The sequence below is a fragment of the Phaethon lepturus genome, unplaced genomic scaffold (genome assembly GCF_000687285.1).
Source record: "Phaethon lepturus isolate BGI_N335 unplaced genomic scaffold, ASM68728v1 scaffold11122, whole genome shotgun sequence".
Taxonomy (NCBI): Eukaryota; Metazoa; Chordata; class Aves; order Phaethontiformes; family Phaethontidae; genus Phaethon; species Phaethon lepturus.
The window spans coordinates 53,096-73,200 of record NW_010521248.1 but is presented as its reverse complement, the minus strand read 5'-3'; the positions used below and the strand labels follow the sequence as shown (position 1 = coordinate 73,200).

The window sequence follows — 20,105 nt, the reverse complement described above, 5'->3', positions numbered from 1 at the left end:
TATACTTGACTACAATAAAGGATTTTGTCACAAAGGACACTTACAGCCTTAGTTTTGCTTAACGATTTGAATTTACAAGGGCAGCTAGAAATGTGATTGAGGACAACCCACAAATTCACTGTACTTGATTAACGAGATTAAACTGTCTCTCTTCTAGGCAGTTTCAGGAAGCCTGCATATCAACTTAAATTCATATTAAATTTAAATAATTTTAATGGATTGCTTATAATATATCATATAAACATAACATGTTTATAATATAAACATATTTAACTTAAAAATTTCATATTCAATTTAAATTCATATTTAAGTTGAGTTGGAGTACACTGTCCTGGAAACTTTAGATATTGTCTGTCTTTCAGGAAAATTCTTGTACTTGAGAATGAATAACTTCCTAAGCAGGAAAAATTGTATTTCTTTTCTGAAGGAAATACCAAGTGAAGAGAAGGTATGCATGCTGCCATTGTGCACCATGCTGAAATTTAGACTGAGTAAGGATTGCAAAAGTTTGGGTCCATTGTGTAAGGTCTTCATGTGTTTTATAAACATCTTAGGTCTTCAAACTTTCTCAGTTTTCCTGGGGCTTCTCTGCTAAAGTAAGAGAAGGAGAGTAATAACTCTGTCATGCAGTCTCCACATTGCATTGTCTTAACACCCATATGCGGTGCCTCAGCTATTGCAAGTGCTGTTTACAGGCTGCTCATAATTCCAGCAGATACTCCTTTTGGATAAAAGGAGTTTGAAGACTGGTATTTCTCTTTATGTTAGACAAAAAATACAATATTACCATATTTGAGCTAGAGGAATAGAGGATCATCACTAATAAGACATTCTTTAAGCTTTTCAGAGAGAGACTAGACACCAAAAATTCTAGAAAAGTCAAAAATACAAGGTCCTTATTCAGTCTATGAAGCATTTTTGCACACATCATAGAAAAAAATGTAGGTATTTCTTACTAGCTGTTATCACTGTGCTTTACTAATGTATATTGTCATGACCTCTTGAAATCAAGGATGCAGTAGATGACTGATTCTAGTTTCGACATTAAAGAAAATGAATGTTTAATTAGCGTGAAGCAGCATTGATTCACAACTTGCACCATTTTATTGCTCCCCAGTTAACATTTATTTTGCAATACATGTGTAGAGACACATGATTATCACTGTCTGAACAATTATTGTTGTGTTGACTTTCTAATGACATTCACTGGAACAGTCTTAAATTTTTGTAGTAGTTACTTAAATTTGTCAAATACTTAGGTAAATAATTAAAGTACTGATATCATCCAATAATAATTTGCATTTATGACAGATTATTGAGGCAATGCAAGCAGTGCTGCTGGCAGAAGTTCAAAGGACTATGAATACCTTGAGAAGCACTGCAATCTGCGGGGAGCCATTGGCCATAGTAGAGAATGGAAATGGTAAGCTGTGGACACTGCCAAAGACAGAGGAGAGGAATTTGCAATACAATAAAAATGTTTCTTTGCCATGTAGGTGGAAAATTTATTGGTATATTTTTTTAGAAGAACTTTCCTTAGCACTCAGAACAAGTTAGGAGTATGAGTTCGTAATACATTATTTCTATGTGAGACAAGCCAAATGGCCTATTTCTGACCTTATCAGGGTATGAATTTTTTCATATAATTGTCAAGGAGTTAAAGGACTTCCACACTCTCTCATCATCTCTGAATATTAAAGAAGAACAGGTAAAGTTTCTTTGGTTGTATGATAGTTTTGGTATTGTAAATACATTCGCAAATAAAGCAAGCAGTGTGTTTGAAATAGTAAATCATATTGAAAAGAAGTTTTACAAATCTATCTTTTCAATGAAATCAGACTTATACAGTACTAAAAATTAATTGCTTAAATTTTATAACTTCATAATGTAATACAGAATTTTTTTCTTTTAGAAATAACTTGCCTACAAGGAGATATCAAATATATTTTACAATTAGATCATTTCATTTTACAAGAAGCTTACTCTTTGCAACTTTACAATGGTGCTAATGTTTATGGTAAAAAAGATTGAACCTGAATTTATGTTATGAAGTTATACTTTTTTTTTTTTAAGCCCATTAGCTGAGTCTTAACTTTGTGACCTAAATTTTATATCCAATCTTATTAGCAAGTCTTCTCTTGGGAAACTAATTTATAATCTCATTGAGTGTGTGTGTCTGTCATGAAAATTTCTTACCAATCTCCTTGTTCCAGGATACTAAAAACGATCAGTGATACTTGCTTCAGACCATGGAACAAAATGGTTTCTCTCTAATTTGGACTGTTGGAATATCGTGAAACTCAAACACTTTGACTAGTTGTCATATAGGAATTTATGCTTTGCTTATGCTGCAGATAGCTTTGAATCACTTTATTTTTATGTGGCTTGGGACAAGATGCATTGTAATTAAAACACTCCCAGCTGTAAAGTTCGTATATGGATTTTATTTCACATTTCCTGAATTTTCAAGGTGTATTTCAATGTGGTATTTTGACATGGGTTACAACAAAAATGGAACTAACTGGAAGTTTCATATGCAGATAGCTGCAAACACCAGATGTGTTTTGGTCTTCGGGTTTGTTTCAAAACCTTATACTCTAGATGAAAAAGCAACTGTTATGTAAAGAGTGCTGGAATGATTATAAGAGTTTAGTAGTCAATTGTTTAATTAAGTATTAAGGCTCGCACAAGTTTTGAATTCAGGGGAGTTATATCAGAGATTTGGTTGTTTGTATATCTAGTAAAAAATTTTTACCATCATTTTGTTCTTAACCCTCTTATTTAAAGAATATTCAACAAACAACTAGAAAATTGCTTTGCTAGGATAAGCACAGTATACATATGTATTTATACTGGCTAGAACTTTTTTCATACTTCATGATCTGAACTACATAAATATATCCTGTAAAGCAGAGTGGATTTTTTGACATGGTGGTGTTTGTCAATCTAACATATTCCGGAATAGGCTGAAAACGTACAGGAAGGCTGGGAAAGAGATGTTACACTATGAGTATTTAATATATTAGCTTTCTTTTTGTTCTCATTTCCATTCATGGTTTAGCGTGTTGCATTATTTATCACCAAATATTCTTGTTTTGATTTGTATGGTTTTCTAATAGGCACTGCCAAACTTGATGGGTTTATTCAGAACTGAATAATTTTTTTGTGATTTCTAATATGTTAAGGAGTAAACCTATCCGTGGCATGTAATGATATGCAGAAATTATTAAAAATCCATCCAGGGGTAAGTCCATGACCAGTGTAATTACTAAGACAAGTAATTATATCTGATTTTAGTCATACATCTGATAGGTATGTCATCTTATATCTTATTAAATACTCTGTATTTATGGGTTATACAGTAGCTGTCATCTTATGTGACATCAAGGTAAAGGTTAAATATTGTTTCAGTTTTTTAAGTCATAATTCAAGACTGGGATCATGCACTTCTACACAAAGTAAAAGTATCTGAATCTTGGCTGCCATCATCATTGTATTGTATTGCATTTTTGTTGAATTGGAATTAATAATTTGCTCTGGAGATGCTTAACCTTGTTTAACTCAACGAATTTCCACTGAAGTCAATAATGTTTTCTTTAAAACAGAACTTTCAGGATTTGACTTTCAGTTTTTATTATTGTTAAAGTTCATAGTATATTATATAGTAATATCTTCAGAATGCTCCTTAGTCCTTAGGAAGCTCTTGCATCCATACTTCATGGTTAAGGTTGATAGCATTTAGGCAACAGCTTCACTTGCTGAATAATTTAAAATGCATATTTTTCTCTGTGGTTCCATACTGACAGAATTGTTTGTTAATTGAATTAAAAATAAATTAAAAAAAACCAAGGTCATAAAATATTTTTCCAGAAACAAAGATAAGGAATTAAAAAAGCATGCCAGAGGAAGGGTTAACAGTGTTCTGTCCTAGTGCATTCTCCCATTGTTGCTAAAAGGAAATATAAATGCAAACAGTTGCAATTTCTTTGTTGATGTCAAAGGTAATAATTTTGGACCTGTTCCAAACATATTGATGGCAATCTTGCCACTGATTTCTGCAAGCTTTGCCTCAGTTCTTCAGAGGCTGAGGTTTTCCCTAATTTTTTTGACATTCATCATGATTTGGAAAAAGTACATTGCACTTTATCCCTTCTTGCCTTTTTTCTAATAATCTCAGGTTAATAGTACTGTTTACAGGTTGTCAGTGTGGTATTTTTTACCACTGCCATGTGGGTCAGAGGCAGCAATTTTAAAATCTTAAGAATCTACTTATCCATTGTTATTTGCATAAACTAAGAACAACCTAGTTTGCTGGTGTTCATTCATTTTTCATTTGTAGTGTTTGATCTTATGACGTACGTACCTAGTCCATACCCAGCCATGTGCAAAGCTTCTTTGATCGGAGGAAAAATGGTGTTAATACCACTGTTCTCATTCCATAGGCCAGTGATTGTATACAGGAAATTGCATAGTCCCTCCTGTAGTTGATTTGAATCCCTATCTTCCTCAACAGTAATTCATTGCTTATCTGCAAGGCATTCTGCAGTGAGTTCTCTCAAAGTCAACTACAGAAATTGTTTCACTTTCCATAGAAATATCAAAATATTTGCAAGGATTAGAGTTAGAAATGAGATTCCCTAACCTCCAGGTGTGTGTTGTGTGTAGGACTGTGATCTCCTTCTAGCTACTGCACAGAAGCAGTTTCATATGTCCCATCCTTGGATGCCTGTTTCTTCTAATGCACAGGAAGACAAAACTATCTCATCTGAAACAGCATTATAGTATATGAGTTCTTCTGGAATTGTGTGCCTCAATTTTTTGTAAAATGTGAAGAACTGGATTTATTTACCTTTTAAGAAAATTGTGAGGATAAATGTTTAAGATGTTCATGCTCAGATATTATGTTGAGGCACTGATGTATGTTATGTTCCAGGAATGCCAAAAACTGGAAAAGTGAAAGGAAAGCATAAAGTACAGGCTTTATTCTTAAATATGGATTATTAGTTTAACTGCCTTTAGATTTTTGAAAAATTTAACTATGAAAAATCGCACCACTAAGACTACCTTGCAATAAATTCTGACTTGCACTTTAAAATTCCTAGTTTAGGAAGCTGCTAATGATTCAAGCTTTTAAGTATATTTGAAAACTATTAGCTATAACCTCATCTTCTGTATGTGGTTTTGGAGCTCTTTAAACTATTCAATGAAATAAATTGCTTCTTGCAGGAAAAAAGCTTCTGCTGATAAATACCAGAGTGAAATTAATGGTGGCAATTGAATTCCATAGGTTAGTGTAAAGAATTGTCAAAGACTTATCTAGAATATAACAATATGTTTCGTTAAAAGAAGGAATCCGTTCAGTAATGGTAAATCAATGAAAGGAGGGCTATAACAGCTTCTGTTCACTAGAAGCCTGTAGTGACCTGCAGCAGAGGGTTTCAAACACTTCTGTTGTCTGAGTTCCAGAAATCTGTCTGGTTGCAGACAACTTTATGTCAACTCTTAGGAGGTCATTCTGTGACAGTGTCTTTCTGCATAGCAAATGAATCTTCTTGCCTGCATGCAAAGTCTTAAAGTTTTGTCAAGTGCAGATAAGGAGAAGGGTTGTTCTGTCTCTGATATTTTCTTTCATATTGTCATCTTGTTATGACTTGCTGCCTTTTCATATCAGTCCAAATATACATTCTGACTCTGTATTTTAACAAACAAAAAAAGACCCGAAAGACAACCCTGGCTCTGAGCATTAGTCTATTTGTACCATTGATATCACAAAGATTACACAGGATTTCACTGAAAACTTGTCTGTGGTTGCCTGATTGCTGGGGAGATAACTTTTAGGGGTGTAAAATGCATTGATTCACTTATTTACTGTAACGACATTAATGTAATTTGTAGTGGTTGTGTTCTAGTGAAATACTACCTGCCCAGAAAACTTGAACAATGTCTGAAGAATCAATTTCTGACTTAACATTTTACATTCAGATAAATACACGTCTGTCCTCATATTCTTATATTTCCCTTACTGTGTTAGTTTCAAGTTTGGATTTGGACTTGTGACATATGTAATGTATTCAATATTTGCAACTGTTTGCCTTGCTGTGGCTGGGTTCCATATCCATCATGAATCAAATAATCAAGCAAAATCTGGAAAAAGGTGTCCAGACTAAATATGCTGGAGTCCTAGAAATGCACATGACCAAAAAATCAAAGCTGTCAGTGCAGCTCTTGGGGAATAACCTCTTTTCTCATGTGGATTGACTAGTACAATGAGGGGTTAAGTTAGTGGTAGAAAGGGGAGGAACGCATGGGAGGATTTCTGATAAACAAAAGAAGAAAAGGCTAAAGAGAAGAGGAGAATGGGAGAAAAAGGAACTGGAGGTAAAAAAAAAAGTCTAGGAAAATGGAGAAGAAAAAAATTATACTAGAAACATGGCAATGTGGGCATGCGCAAAAGGTTACCAGTTTTCCAATGGAAATCATAACCAAGAAATTGGTTGCTGATTAAAAAAGAAAATAAAGAGTAGAATTTGATCCCATTTCTGGTATGATAAAGGTTATTGAGATTAGTTTGAACTAGGAAATGAGGAAATTTTGATGGCATGCATGATTTTGGATTGAAAGAAATTGAGAAAGGAGATCACTAAATGCACAAGCAGCTAAGAATCCACATATCCCAGCAGCATGGGTTTTGAAAAGCATAGGAGAAGAATTCTCCTTTTTTAGCACATTCAAATCACATGAAAGAATAAAAGACAATTCAGTTATCTGGAAGAAAACCAAAGACAGTAAGAAACATCTTTCATTGTGACAGATATCCTGAAGGAAAGCAATTGAAGGATTTGTGTTAGTTGTTATAACCCATTTGTTAAACTCACAAATATTACTGATTCTTTTACACACAGATATTTGAAGGAACCTAAGGTAATTTACCCTACGTAGGCTGTTTAAAGATTTTATTGCTTTAGAGGGACCAACCTGCTGCCGCCTTCTCGGACTAGTTCAATTTTTCAAGGGTATTGAGATTAAGTATCTTCAGTTTGGCATATGAAGATCTAGAGTATGTCTCCAGAGTTTCTTTCCACTGGCCAAAAAGTAAGCGCAACAGGACTAATAGATTGCACTTAGTAGTGATGACGTTACATTTGCATGAACCCGCCATAAATTCTTTTCATTTCTATATTATATCAAAGTTATATTTACAAAACCTAGTGAGAGCTGATCTGGTTAGGTCAAAGTAGAGTCCTGTTCATACAAGTTGAAATCTGCATCAGGCTACCATTGTCATGAGGTAAGCATAGGTTTTGGTAAAAATGAGTGAGGATGTTGACATGAAGAAATATTTACGCTTCAGGAATTCTTTTCATACATGGATCCTCCAAAATGTATCAACTGAAATGTCCTCTGAGCCTCACAGTATCTGTGATTAAAACATGTATTATTACAAATGGAATTGATCAAAACTGTCCCTCTCCCTATGTAGTCTCCCTGTGCTTTGAAGTATTTCCAGACTTTAGTTTTAGTTTTAGAGCAACATCTGAACCAAACACTATGATCATATTTTCTTGCAGTTGTTACTTTTCAACTGGTTTGACTTTTGGCTTCAGAAATCTTCCTGTCTGGCATCTCTCACATTTTTCCAGTTTAACTCTCTTTTCCTGTTGCATGTTACATCTTCCACCTGGATTCTTCCAGGCTGTTTCATACATTTACATTCCCATCTTCCACTTTCTCCTTTTCCCAAGAAAACAAGAATGTTAAAAATTATCTGCAAAAAGAAATTTCCTGTCTCTGTCTACTCTGTTCTTATTAGTGCAAACACTTCAGCCAATAAGAACAGAAATTTTTTTAGATGGAACTGAAGTTTTGTGCTCTTGGACAAGTCCATGCACATAAAATTCATTAAACTATTAGACTGACTTCAGGCTGTTTTTATCAAAAATTCTCTGGCAGGCCAATTTTGTGTGTGCATGCATTAGCAATAAACAGTGTAAGAAATGAATATATAATCAACATTTCATCATTATTCATGAGAATTAGATTCATCCGTAATTTCATTTTAGTCTGTGAAACAGCAAACCAATTAATCTAGCATTTGTTTGATGAATGGACTTTGACTATAAGCTGGTGACAGCAGTATCTTTCCTCTGTACTGAATATGCATTAAAAATGAGTGTATTATATCCTAGTTTCATATTACAAATATTTCCAGTAAAAGAATACAAATCAATGTTATATTTTAGCATCTAACATGCGGTTTAACTGTACCACTGTATCATGTCCTATATATCCAATTAAAACCGTATTTTGATACAGTAGTCTTTAATATTAGTGGTGAAGTACTAAAGGAAGTAAGCTTAAAGACTCATTCTAGAACTACAGCTTATTTCATTCCATGCGTCATATATTTTACCAGAGAACTCCTTAATGTAGCAGAAATCAGATTTGGTGTGTATTTTTACACAAAATCAAATTGTACAGGCGCCATCTCAGACTCCTCCAAAACATTAGGAAAGATAGGATTAGCTGGTCAAGGAGGCAGTAAGCATGACATGTATTCTAACTTCAAATGCGTAATATAGTTGGGACAATTTTCTTTTCTATTTGATTTTTTCAGTGTTTACCGAATGGGAAGAATCTCTAATATACCTTCTATTTAGATCTTTAAAAGTAAACACTCCATTTGGGGGGCTGTTAATACAGACATAAAATTATCATTGGTTCACTTTTAGTTTCTATTGTTAGAAGTTCATTTGGTACAGGCGAGTATGATACGAGTCTTTCAAAGATTTGAAAGCTGGTTCTGAGTTGGAGCTTCAAAATAACAAGTGAAGGAACTGCAAGTAGCAGTGTCTCCAGCTTTTTTGGAGCAAGCCTAGTCTCCTCTGTCTCCTACTGGGTTGTTCTGAGGTTTTTTGTTTGGGGTTGTTGTGGGTTTTTTGGTTTTTTTTTTTTTTTAGAAGAGCCACCCCTTGTCACATCTTGCTTCCTTATTCTGACTATTTCCATGCCTATATTGTCATTCTTAGTCAAACACAGTGTACAGACTTTCTAATAGCATGTAATTTTCAATTCTTAGAGGTTAGGTGGACTCCTGCTTTTTTATGTCCAATTTAGTATACGGAACTGTGTGTCAAGCCTCATGACATTCCCTTAGAGCTGGAAGAGATGTAAACATACCATGGAAAATAAGTGTGTAAGTTACAATGTAATGTTTTAATTTCTTGTGTGTCATGCTTTATTTTCATCATGTCTGTATATCATGAGTCTTAATTTCATGCAAAAAGGGGGAGAGAACAAAACCTATTGTTTTTTACCCTGCTGAGGTTACATTTTGAAGTTTGTCCTTCTACTATTTGAACTTGGCATACTCAGGATCTTTAACTGCTCAGATTCTCTCCTATCCATTAAATAACTTACAGGCTTTAATGGTGTTTCCCTGTTTCGCTCTTTATTTGTCCTTTTTCCACTCACCCAGCTTCTATAAAAGCTTGTGAATAAAACAGCAAAGAAAGGAATCTCAGAACACTATAGTTGTAAGTGCAACACTTCCTCTAGAATTTGTTGTGCTAATCATTCTTGCAAAGCTGGAGATTTATGAGAAGCAGACTCGGGGCGGGGGACGGGGAGTACTTCTATGTATACTGCATTATTAGTTCTGAAACTTAGTCCTCTGCCCACAGCCATAGAGCAGAACAACACAATATCAGAATACCTTGTTTATGTTTATAATAACACTCCATCTATATTTTTTCTTGGCTGTATTGATGCTCTGTAATCTCCAGCCTCCTGAACCTACTTATATTAATTTCTTCCTGTAAAATTTCTTTGCTATTAGATGTTCATGTACAATGTTATGGGCATGCAAAGGTCAGGAAAGACTTACATAGGTCCTACCCTAGAAGGATTAGAGAAATTGATGCATTTCTGAGAAAGGAGTGGTTCGGAAAAGGATAGATAACAGGGATGATCCCCAGGTAGAAGAGTTTTTTTATTCTCCGTATTATGTGGCTTTACTGCTGCTCTGCTTGAAAAAGGTTTGCAAGAGTTTGGCAGTGTTTTTTTTCCTTTGGACTGTGTTGCCTAGGTTTTGCTTATTGCGGGGAATAAAATCTTGCTGAGAGGTTTTGATTGCAGTAAAGACAAGACAAACTATGGCTTGTATTGTCTTGGCCTGTTGGGAGGCCAGACCAATCTGTAGTGTGCAGTTAACACTTTTTCCCATGCATCGGTTAGTCTTCTCTTATGTGATCGGAATAGCATTTATTTAAATTTTTTTTAGGATATGTGAAGCAAGTGACTACATACCTCCCAATTTTGAATCTTATATTTTCGAATCTTTCAGAATATATTGATACAGAAATGGTTCCTGAACTTAGTCTATAACTGTATTTGAAATGTTCCTGCCCTTGAATTTTAGAATATCTGACTCCCCTAACTTATGAAAGGAAATTATAAAATTAAGTCAACTCAAACATTGAACTAAACAGTAGCACAATAATTATCTGGAAGTAAGACAAGTTAAATGCTTTAACAATATTGTTTGTTTAAAAAAAAAAAAAAAAAAAACCTTGCAGAAGGAAATTACTTCAAAGCACTGCTAATAGTTTTCAGTAAAGTGGAAATTTTCCTTTTATGTGTTTTGTGAAAAACACATGGAAAGGTAGAACTACTTTATTTATACAAGTCTTTGTTGTTAGCGTTGAAGTTGAGAGTCTAGCTAACATTCAGCCAGCAGAGAAAAAGAACTGAACAGTGCTTGTCTCTAATAATAAGAGAGCCAGACATCCACCTCAGCAAACAAAAATTGGAAATAACTCAAAAGAAGCCTTTCCTGCCTATCAAGCTTATCAAGAAAATATTGTGCCAGTTGGAGGTACACATATATACATCACTGTGTAGCACGTATATCAACAAAGCTGTTAAATTTCAGCATGGAGAATGTGTTCATTTCTGTATGTACTTCTGCACCTTCACATATTTTTAGAAGTCGCAGTACATTTTACATGTGAATACACCTGTATATATTTACATGCAAATACTTAGTACATGCAAACGTACAGTTTTCATTTCATGTGTCTCACGTAAACCAGAATCCATTTTGCTTTTTATATAAAGATGAGTGCAGTGTTGTTTCAAAGCAGATAAATGTTATTAACAGAAATAGTATTTCCTATTTGGATGGTACCTAGAACTAATCAGCACAAGTATTTTCTAGTCTCATGCCTGGTTCGTATTTAGTGTTTCAGTATATACTGTATGTTAAGGCCCGAAGTTAGATCTACCAAGCACCCTATCTTGCTTCAGTATTACATTTTAATTCTTCAAGTGTACTTGCTAATAAAGATGCCAATTCAAATGTTAATGAATACAAAAACCTTTCCAGTACATCAGAGGAAATTTTTTCTCAAATTCAAAGTGTATCAGCAGAAAAATTCAACTTGTGTCACACGTCAGATACCTATCACTAATTCCCTAAAGACAAGGTGTCTGTATAGTTTTCATATGATGGATGTTAGTCACATCACCTGCTGCACTACTAGAAGATGCTCACATGGCCTAGTGAAGAGGGTGAAGTAGGAATCTGAATCCAGGAGGTATTTTCTGTAGGATAATTAATAGCTGGTCCATGTATTCTTTTCTTCTCTACCACACTTGCAGCAGGACGGGGTTTGGATTTCCTTTTTCCTTTCCTTCTTTCCTTAAGCTCCAGAAGTAAATTTAAAAAGAAACAAACGAAATATATCTGACATAAGTAAAGGACACCTGTTCGGTTTTATGTACTGATAATGTTTTATTGCTAAATTTTCTGTTTCTTTTGGAAATGAAGTGCTGTCAAGGTTTTGCATATCACCAGACTGGATAGTTTAATGCTGACAATTAACATAAATCTTTGTCTTGACTGAATAGACAATCTATTTTTTTATTGTTATGGAAGTTAAGCAGACACTGGTTTTAATTTGTGTTTTCAGGATAGAGTAGCATTATGATATAAACTAGGAAGATCTTTCAACTAGGTGTGCCCCAGATAATCTCAGCAGATTAAGGCCATTCTCAGTCGACAGGAAAGAATTAGTTATTTAATTAGTATGTGCCTCTTGTAAGGTTCAAAATGAGCCCCTCTCACTAGTGACCGTTGTAATCCATGTCAAGTATGATATATGGTATATTATATGAATTACACTGCTGGCAATAGTTTATATTAAGGAATAGCAAAAAAATATCAGGAGTGTAAACCTATGCTTTTCTGCAATGAAATTTAATGGTTTAGTTATGTGGTTGGGAACGTTTTAAAATAGGACTTGTATGTGGTTAAAGACTTATGTCAGTGGAAGTATGCTAGTTAAAGCATCAATCTAACAGGCGTAGCAAGCAGAGCTACCTCGTGTAAGGGGACAGCAAGGCATATCACAAAAAAAAAAAACGGACTGATGGACAGGGCTGAGAGAACCATTGTTTCCAGTCTTCTTGTGATAATTGTACATAGCAGCCATATTTGCAAAACAATTTCTCTAATGTTCCATGTCTTATAAGGGAATAATATCCCTCAGCCTGGAGTAAGATGGCTTTTGTGAAGGGTCTTGAATGGTCAGCACAAATGTATGCTGTTTTTTAGTTATGCTCTAATATAGCTCACAGATATTATAAGGCAGTGTTCTTTTTAGCTCTTTGTGTCTTCTGAAATGTGCCTTTCACCACTTGTGTTCTACTAAGTAAAGAGGATTTAAGGGGTAGGGCTACTCTGGAATAATAACCCTTGCTTTTCTCACTGCCTCACCATCCCACCAAAGTTGATATTGCAGTATGAACCTTAACTGTGTGATGTGGATGCATTTTTCCTAAATTGATGAATGAATAACACGACAAGCATAATCTACTTTATGGAGAAGCAAGATTGATAATTTTGGGATCAGTGGTCAGATATATTACAGTATATGTTCTATCTTAAAAATAGATACTTAATATTGCATTATATTTATAGATCCATTAGGAATATAATAATACAAAACAGATTTTCAGTATTTTTTGAGCTGTCTTTGTATGATATTTACAATTATGTGTGAGATTTTAGAGTAGAATGTGAGGGGGAGCTGTCCCTCTTATAAGAGATATTGTTGTAGTGTTCAGTGCTTTTAGGAGTCAAGCAGTAAAAGCGTTGCAACAAACCAAAAACCTTTAAGAACCTTGTTTATTGAATTCTGCTGGCTAAAACTGCCAAAAATAAATTAATAGCTGTTACCACTGCAGTGCTTTTTTGTTCACAAGAAAAATATCTTGACATATTTTTTCATTTTGTGATTGGTGCACATTTCAAGGGTATAAATTAATCTTCAAAGGATCCTAGGGAATATCTTTCCTGGACACTTCACTTATACATCAAGTTGGCCATGTTAGCAATCTAATCACAAACCTGTAATTCAGTGGACAACAATTTCTTATTGTGAACAGCGTAGCAGCTTTTACTATCATTTAGGTCAGCCTAAGATTGCTGATGCACCATATGTTTCAGGCCATGGATGATGGATGGTATCCTCTGGTGCCCATCCCTAAGTGATTGGAAAGATTGAAGACACACAGTTCACTTAAGCTTGCTTACTATTACATCAAGTAATCAACGTGATAGGCAAACCTGTGCTCTTTATGTCACACTGCCCAACTTTCTGCAGGGACATTGTGTCAAAAAAACAATCTAAGAACATTTCCAGATGACAGGCCAGTTACTAGAACAACCATTTAACAACTGGATTCATCTAAAAAGCTTAATAACATGGAAAAGTCAATACAGGTTTTAAAAACACCTTTATTTATATGAACCAGACATGGTGGTTTTGGTTTTTTTTAAAGGTTTTTATTCCAAGATTGACCTTATGCAACAGAAAGATGTAATAATGCGATCCTTCTTATAGTTCAGCTTTTAGGATGTCAAAGCATAGTGTTCCCAATATTAATCAGAGAAATGCTACTTTGAAATAATTTTAAATGCTTTAGAAGTTTATTTAAAAATTTGTGGTTAGATACACACAGTATCAGTTTAAGTTTTAAGACAGAAATCTTTTTTATTTCCCAATGCCTGTCTCTACTGATAGCAGTCAATGTTATTTTCATTTTCCCCAACTCCATTGGACCAGTGTCTAACACGGGCAATTGAGAGCATCTTCCTTTTTATCAGGTTGTACTGTGGTGAGGAGTTTTTTATGACAGAGGAGGAAAATTCTAGATAATACTCTAAATCTCATTTTGCGTAAAAACCCTGCAAGACTTGCAGCGTGTATACCATCAGTCAGAATAAATCCAACCAAATAACATCAAGTGAGGTGTTTAAAATGTTATAATTTAAAACTATTACCGGTATATGTTATTGTATAAACAGGTACTTTTTTCTTGTAAAATAACTGAATTGAAAGCTGAGTACTGAGGCCAAAGTATCTATATACACCACATCGACCATGAAAAAGGAGGTAGGCTGTTTTGTGAATTCAAACTCTAAAATACTCATATAGACTCTCATTAATGAACATACTTTTGTGTACACATTTTCTAATTAAAAAGCATAGCTACTGCATGCACTTTGATTACATAACTCATAGAATTACAGAATGTTTTCTTGAAGTAATAGACACTGTTTATTTTGACCAAATTCTGGCACCTATTGTGCTGTTATTTTTAAATTTTGTCCCGACGACTTTGCCTGCCTTGATCAGTTACTGGTTTCACAGTTATTATATTGACCTAGTTAGGTGAGTGTGGGCTAACACCAAAATAAATACATTTTTCATATTTGAAGTGTGCAGTTAGTGAGAAGTGCTAATAAAAATAGTTTTAAAAGCATTTGAAAACTAGCGGCTCCAAAGTCAGTTTCTAGGCAGTCCTTTGATAGCTGAGACACTGAATTCCATAACCAGGGACAATTTAGGCAGCAGTCTCTAAAGTAAATATTAAACTAAGATAATGGAAAGAAAAAGCTATTCTGAGGAAGAGAGTTCGGGGAGCAGTGATTAACATTGACTTTAAAACCAAGGCCGTCAAAGAGATGGGGGGGAAATGTGTTGATATTAGTAAGGCTCATCACTTAACTGCAGAGCAGAAATTGTTAGAAAGCTGAGTAAGAATAATTCATTTAGATATTGCCTGAATACATGAACCTGTCCATGTTAGAACTGTGCTTTTTGCAGTCGCTGACACTTTGGTTGCTTACTGGGCTTTGTAACTTGTTCTGCTATGAGGATACTCCTGCATAAACCCTTGTGCTCACACTAGGGCCAAGAGAGTAACAGAAACTGAAGCATACAAATGAGTGCAAGGATGAGTTAAAGCATTCCAAATATAAAATGCAGTAGACTAGCATAGTCCAGTTGGAAGGGACCTGTAATGATCATCTAGTCCAGGATGCTGCTTTGGCTTTTTCAATGAGACACAGACCTATAATTAAGGAAAAAGAACTTTAAATGTCAAAACCCACATTTTTCCTCAAAGAAGAGTTGATGAGAGGGAATGAGGGTGACTTCTGGAAAGTTGCTTTAGCAACCCCATGAGCCAGGTATGCAATAGGAGCTTTAACTAGAATAGGGCACAATTAGTCAAACTCACATACTCTGGAAGATAGACTTTTTTGCTTTTCTAAAATCAGAAATGTCAGTCAATGCAAAAATGTCTACAGGGTAAACAGTCATAGTCCCCACGTCTTGTCGTCTTTCCAACTGCTCTGACTTGGCTGATATTGAAAACATACTGGTCATCTTCATCTGAAAGTACCCTGTAGAAGTTAAAACCAGCACCTAAAACTGTGTTGCGGTATCCAGAGTGACATTTGTGGAGAGAGAGGGCCAGAATACCTGTAGGCAGGGTTTAGGTATTTAAGCAGTGAAGAAAATCTCATTAGCTTCCTATACTTGTGTTATTATCAGAGAATAACATGGGACTCAAGCCCATGCATTAAATGTTGTGCACTCTGTGTGCTTCACATTATGACTATTATATGAGAATAGTGACAAGGATGGACTGGAGTAGGAGAACCCATGCTCTGCATGCAAGAAGTCTGGAAGTGATTGAGTCATAGTATTTGGCTCTAAGTTGAGACTTTCAAACTAAGAAGGCCGTACAGCCTCAGCCAGTGTGAATCACAAGCAGCTAAATACCTTTAAAAATCTGAACAAAATATACTCAATTCCTAATGTAAAGAAAAGTCACTGCTCTCACCTGAATTTAGTGCCACATGAGTCAGGATTGTTTAGCTGACTGTAAATGCTTTATATTGGTCAGGCAGTGTTGGTTCTTTTGCTTAAAAGGAATGTTTCCTAGATATCATAAGCATAGAGATAAGCATTCAATTTCTGCTAAAAGCAAATGCAATGCAATTATCCTCAGGTTTTGTGAATGTGTTCTATAAAATCAGTAGCATCATGTCAGTGAAGAATGGAACCACACCTAAGTCATTAGGAAGCTAGAGATTACATTTTGGGAAAAGTAACTTCATTTCTGAGGGAAGCAGCACAGCAGGTACATTTTGGCTATTTATTATGCACAACGGGGTTTTTTCTGTATTTTAAATGAGGCACTTCTCCCTGAACCATGAGCTCTATCATTGCAGTAAGAAGCCTGTGATAAAACTGATTATATTTTTTTCAGTCACTGCAGTTAAACAGAAAGGAGGTGAAGCTTTTAACTACTGTAATCTGCTGTCCCTTTTAAAATACTGTGAAGATGGCAGACACTTATGTTAAACACAGTGGACTGTTGGTGAAGTTAACCGTGTGCATCCAAAAGTGGCAGAATATGGACTAAGGTGCAACCTCAATCTGTGCTGTAATAAAGTAGCTGTTCATCTGTGGTCAGAGATCGTCATGAAAGACCTTGAGTTCCTTCACTTTATTTTGCAGAAAGGCCATCAGACAGCTTTGCATCATCTAACTCTATCAATCAAGGACCTCAACCACTGCTTTCTGCTGAAAGCTTTCCTGTTTGGCTCTGTTTTTCACAGACAGCTCAATAACTTGTCTGTGGAGCAGTGATAAATGTACCATGTGCTTCTAAACTGTCTCTTTAACACTGAACTGAATTTCAACTTGTAATGCTTGTGACTAATTGTTTGCATCAGAAACATTTTATTTCCAATTATTTTTCCGTAGTCCCTGATTATCTCCTTTTTTCATTTATTCTCTGGCGATGGTAACATTTGAAGGCTGCCCTGTGTACAGTGGACTGCTAGAAAACCACATTTTTCTCAGTGAACAAGATGCATAGTATAAAGAATAAAATTGAAGTGAACCCATATGAATACGAAGTATAAATTTCTAATACTTTTTTTAGCAAAGTACATATTAAGCCCATTTTTAAATATAAATTTTCTTGCCGCTGATTTGTGAGCCAATTCCAAGTGAAAAATTCTTGTGGTGTTTTTCAGTGTATGTAAAACAGGACTGGTATCACAAAACCTCGTGCTATTTGGGCACAATTGTCTGTTTTTGCTGAGGAGGCCCAAAATAGAGCTATTACAGCAAATGAGTAACTTCTAGCTCTGAAAGAAGGTGGTTCTCTTAGATCAGGTTGTAGGTCAATGGCTGGGCAGGGTGAGGAAACTCATATTGCAGCTGTCTGCAAATGAGCTTCGCTTTTGATACAATATAAAAAGGACATAAAGGTTGGTAAAGGTTAAAAATTGGATATGGGGACAAATATGTAAAATATGGGGAGGCAGAAGAGTTTTCATAGTTGGGCACAAACTCCACAGGCAATTGTGTAGCTCATACATCTTTAGCACTTATGATCTTACAAAATCCAAAAGAGAAGACTGAAATTAAGTGCAGTTTAATGATTGAGAAAGTATTATGATTTTTTTACATAAAGAATATAAAATGTGTAAATTAAGAACCTAATAAGGGATGCAAATAAAAGCCTTATGTTTTGGATTGTTAGACATCTTGGAGCTTATGTGCAGAGAAACTGTCCCTTTGAAATTAAAAAAAAAAAAAATTGCAATGCGTTAATCCCTGTGATAAAAGTGCAAGTTCTACTTAGAAAATTCTCAGCTGATTATTTCATGCAACTTGCAAGACTGTAGTAAGCATTCAGCATCAAAATAAAACATAATCTTTTCAGGGGGAAAATGGCATATGAGATGACTTCTTAAAAAAATAAAAGCTACAGATACTGAATCTGTTCTGGGATATATGAATGTGTCTCCTATCAAGCACAATTGTCCTAAAACCTGGCAACTAGGACTTCAATTTAGCCCAAAGTTAAATAAAAACATACCAAAATTAAGAACTAGTTTTCTACTTTTCTCTGTAGTGGTTTTAGTAAGAGAAGCAGAAAGAGCATAAGACATGTTAATTGCTTTTGGGAATACACTGTTCCAGGTTAAGAAGAATAAATATTGTACGCTCTAGAAAGCATGTTGATTTTTAGTGGACAGTACTAATTTACACATTCCTCATTTTTAGTATTACCTCTGTGCTCTAAATGGATCCTTTGGTGGCTGTAATAAAAAAAATACACATACTGGGACAATTCTCACTGTCTGTGTCACTGCATTAATGTGCAGAATAAAAAATAAAATGGACTGGCATTCTTGTACTGCATGAAAAGCAGGACAAGTGGTGGAAAACAGCAGCCCACCATGCATTAGCTGTCACTACTAGATGTACTACTCTGCACAGGGGCAGAGTGTACATCAGAGCACAGCTAGGAGATTTGTTTAACAAATTCAGTGTGTAGGACCTATCTGGGATGATTTTCTAGAAGAGAATTATTTCCTGTTACTACAGTGCCAGTTGAGTACAGTAACCTTTCTGACTTCTTCCTATACTTATACCCTTGTAAGCCCACAGTGAGATCCACTCTGTAGTATGTTTTTTGCCCCTGCTGAGCAAAGCCAAATAGAATTTCTGCTTAGAGGTGATCCCGTGAGGCAGATCTTTTGAGCTCCTCCTGTCTGTCTCTCTCAGATTAAAGCATTTTCAATGTTGCTTACGAGATGCATCTCAAAACTGTGAATCTAATTCTAGACTGCACTGTTCTGCTTCACACTGTTTTACCAGAAAACAATTAACATAAGCCCAGCTGCTTTATGTAACGGAAGATTTACTCTGCTATGCAGAAGTTTCTGCTCATGCACAGCTTTGTAGGGTCTTGTTGATTTCCAAAATTACTTGTACTCTCATAGCTATCAAATAGAGGAGCCATAAAATAATCTGGCTAGGTTTTTTTCCTTTTGTTATGTTTTCCAAAGATCCCAGATATATTCCTCCTTGAAGAGAGATGTGCCTTTGAAATACCAAGGCACTGTTCAGCGGGGGGAGCAGGCAAGGGGTGAAATTAGGAGAACAACTGTGTATTAGACACTGGTTGCCCACTATAGAGTTCATGTCAATTGTAAAGCAGAGTGAATGTAATGTTTTTAAGGAAATCTAGTAGAGTCATAAAAATACACATTATGCAGTAGCAGGAAAGAAATCAAAGGAAACCAAAGTATATTTTACTGATGCACTACATGTAGTAAGAAATTCTTTCCCTTGTGGAAGCTACTGCTGTATTTAAATACATGAAGCAAAGCTACAGGCAGATTTTTGAACAACTTTTATCATGTAATCTGTTTATAATCAAATTCTATTTCACTTGCATGTAGGCTAGGAGCACAGGAGCTAGTTAGTGTTACTGGTTCCCTAAATGGATGCAGTAAGATTTTAGAAGCTGGGTTCACTAACAATGAGTTTAATTGGTATCTACATTCAGTAGTACATTCAGTACTCAAGTCTCAAAATTGTATTCCAGGCACACACTTGACTCAGTGAAAAATTGGGATAGGTTATGTAGAGACAGTGTGTAATTCCCCTTGCAAAGTCCTCACAAGTGCAGAGGGAGGACGTGTGGTCAAGACAATCCCTTGCACTAGCTACCCTAACTATTGGCTGCTACAAGGTCTTTAGAGGCAGTGATAAATTTGAGAGTAGTCATCTGACTTGCCTTAATCAGCTCTGATTAAAAAGATCTAAATGGCTCCTGGCAGCCTCTGGATCAGAAGGATACAGATGCTCTCTCCCTAGTGGTCTGCTAGTCACCACTGTGGAGGTAATTTCTATCTATAAATGTCAGGGGTAACATTTCAGTCA

The 20,105-nt window shown here is 35.3% G+C and overlaps 1 protein-coding gene across 1 annotated transcript in view; it reads left to right on the top strand.

Moving 5' to 3' along the window:
• LOC104616444 (WD repeat-containing protein 72-like) overlaps positions 1-20,105 on the top strand; it is a 58,188-nt gene that overhangs the window by 15,358 nt on the left and 22,725 nt on the right. Inside the window, exon 5 of the mRNA XM_010281457.1 lies at positions 1,312-1,423. Coding sequence (XP_010279759.1) covers positions 1,312-1,423 — 112 coding nt within the window. The remainder of the gene's footprint in view (positions 1-1,311; positions 1,424-20,105) is intronic.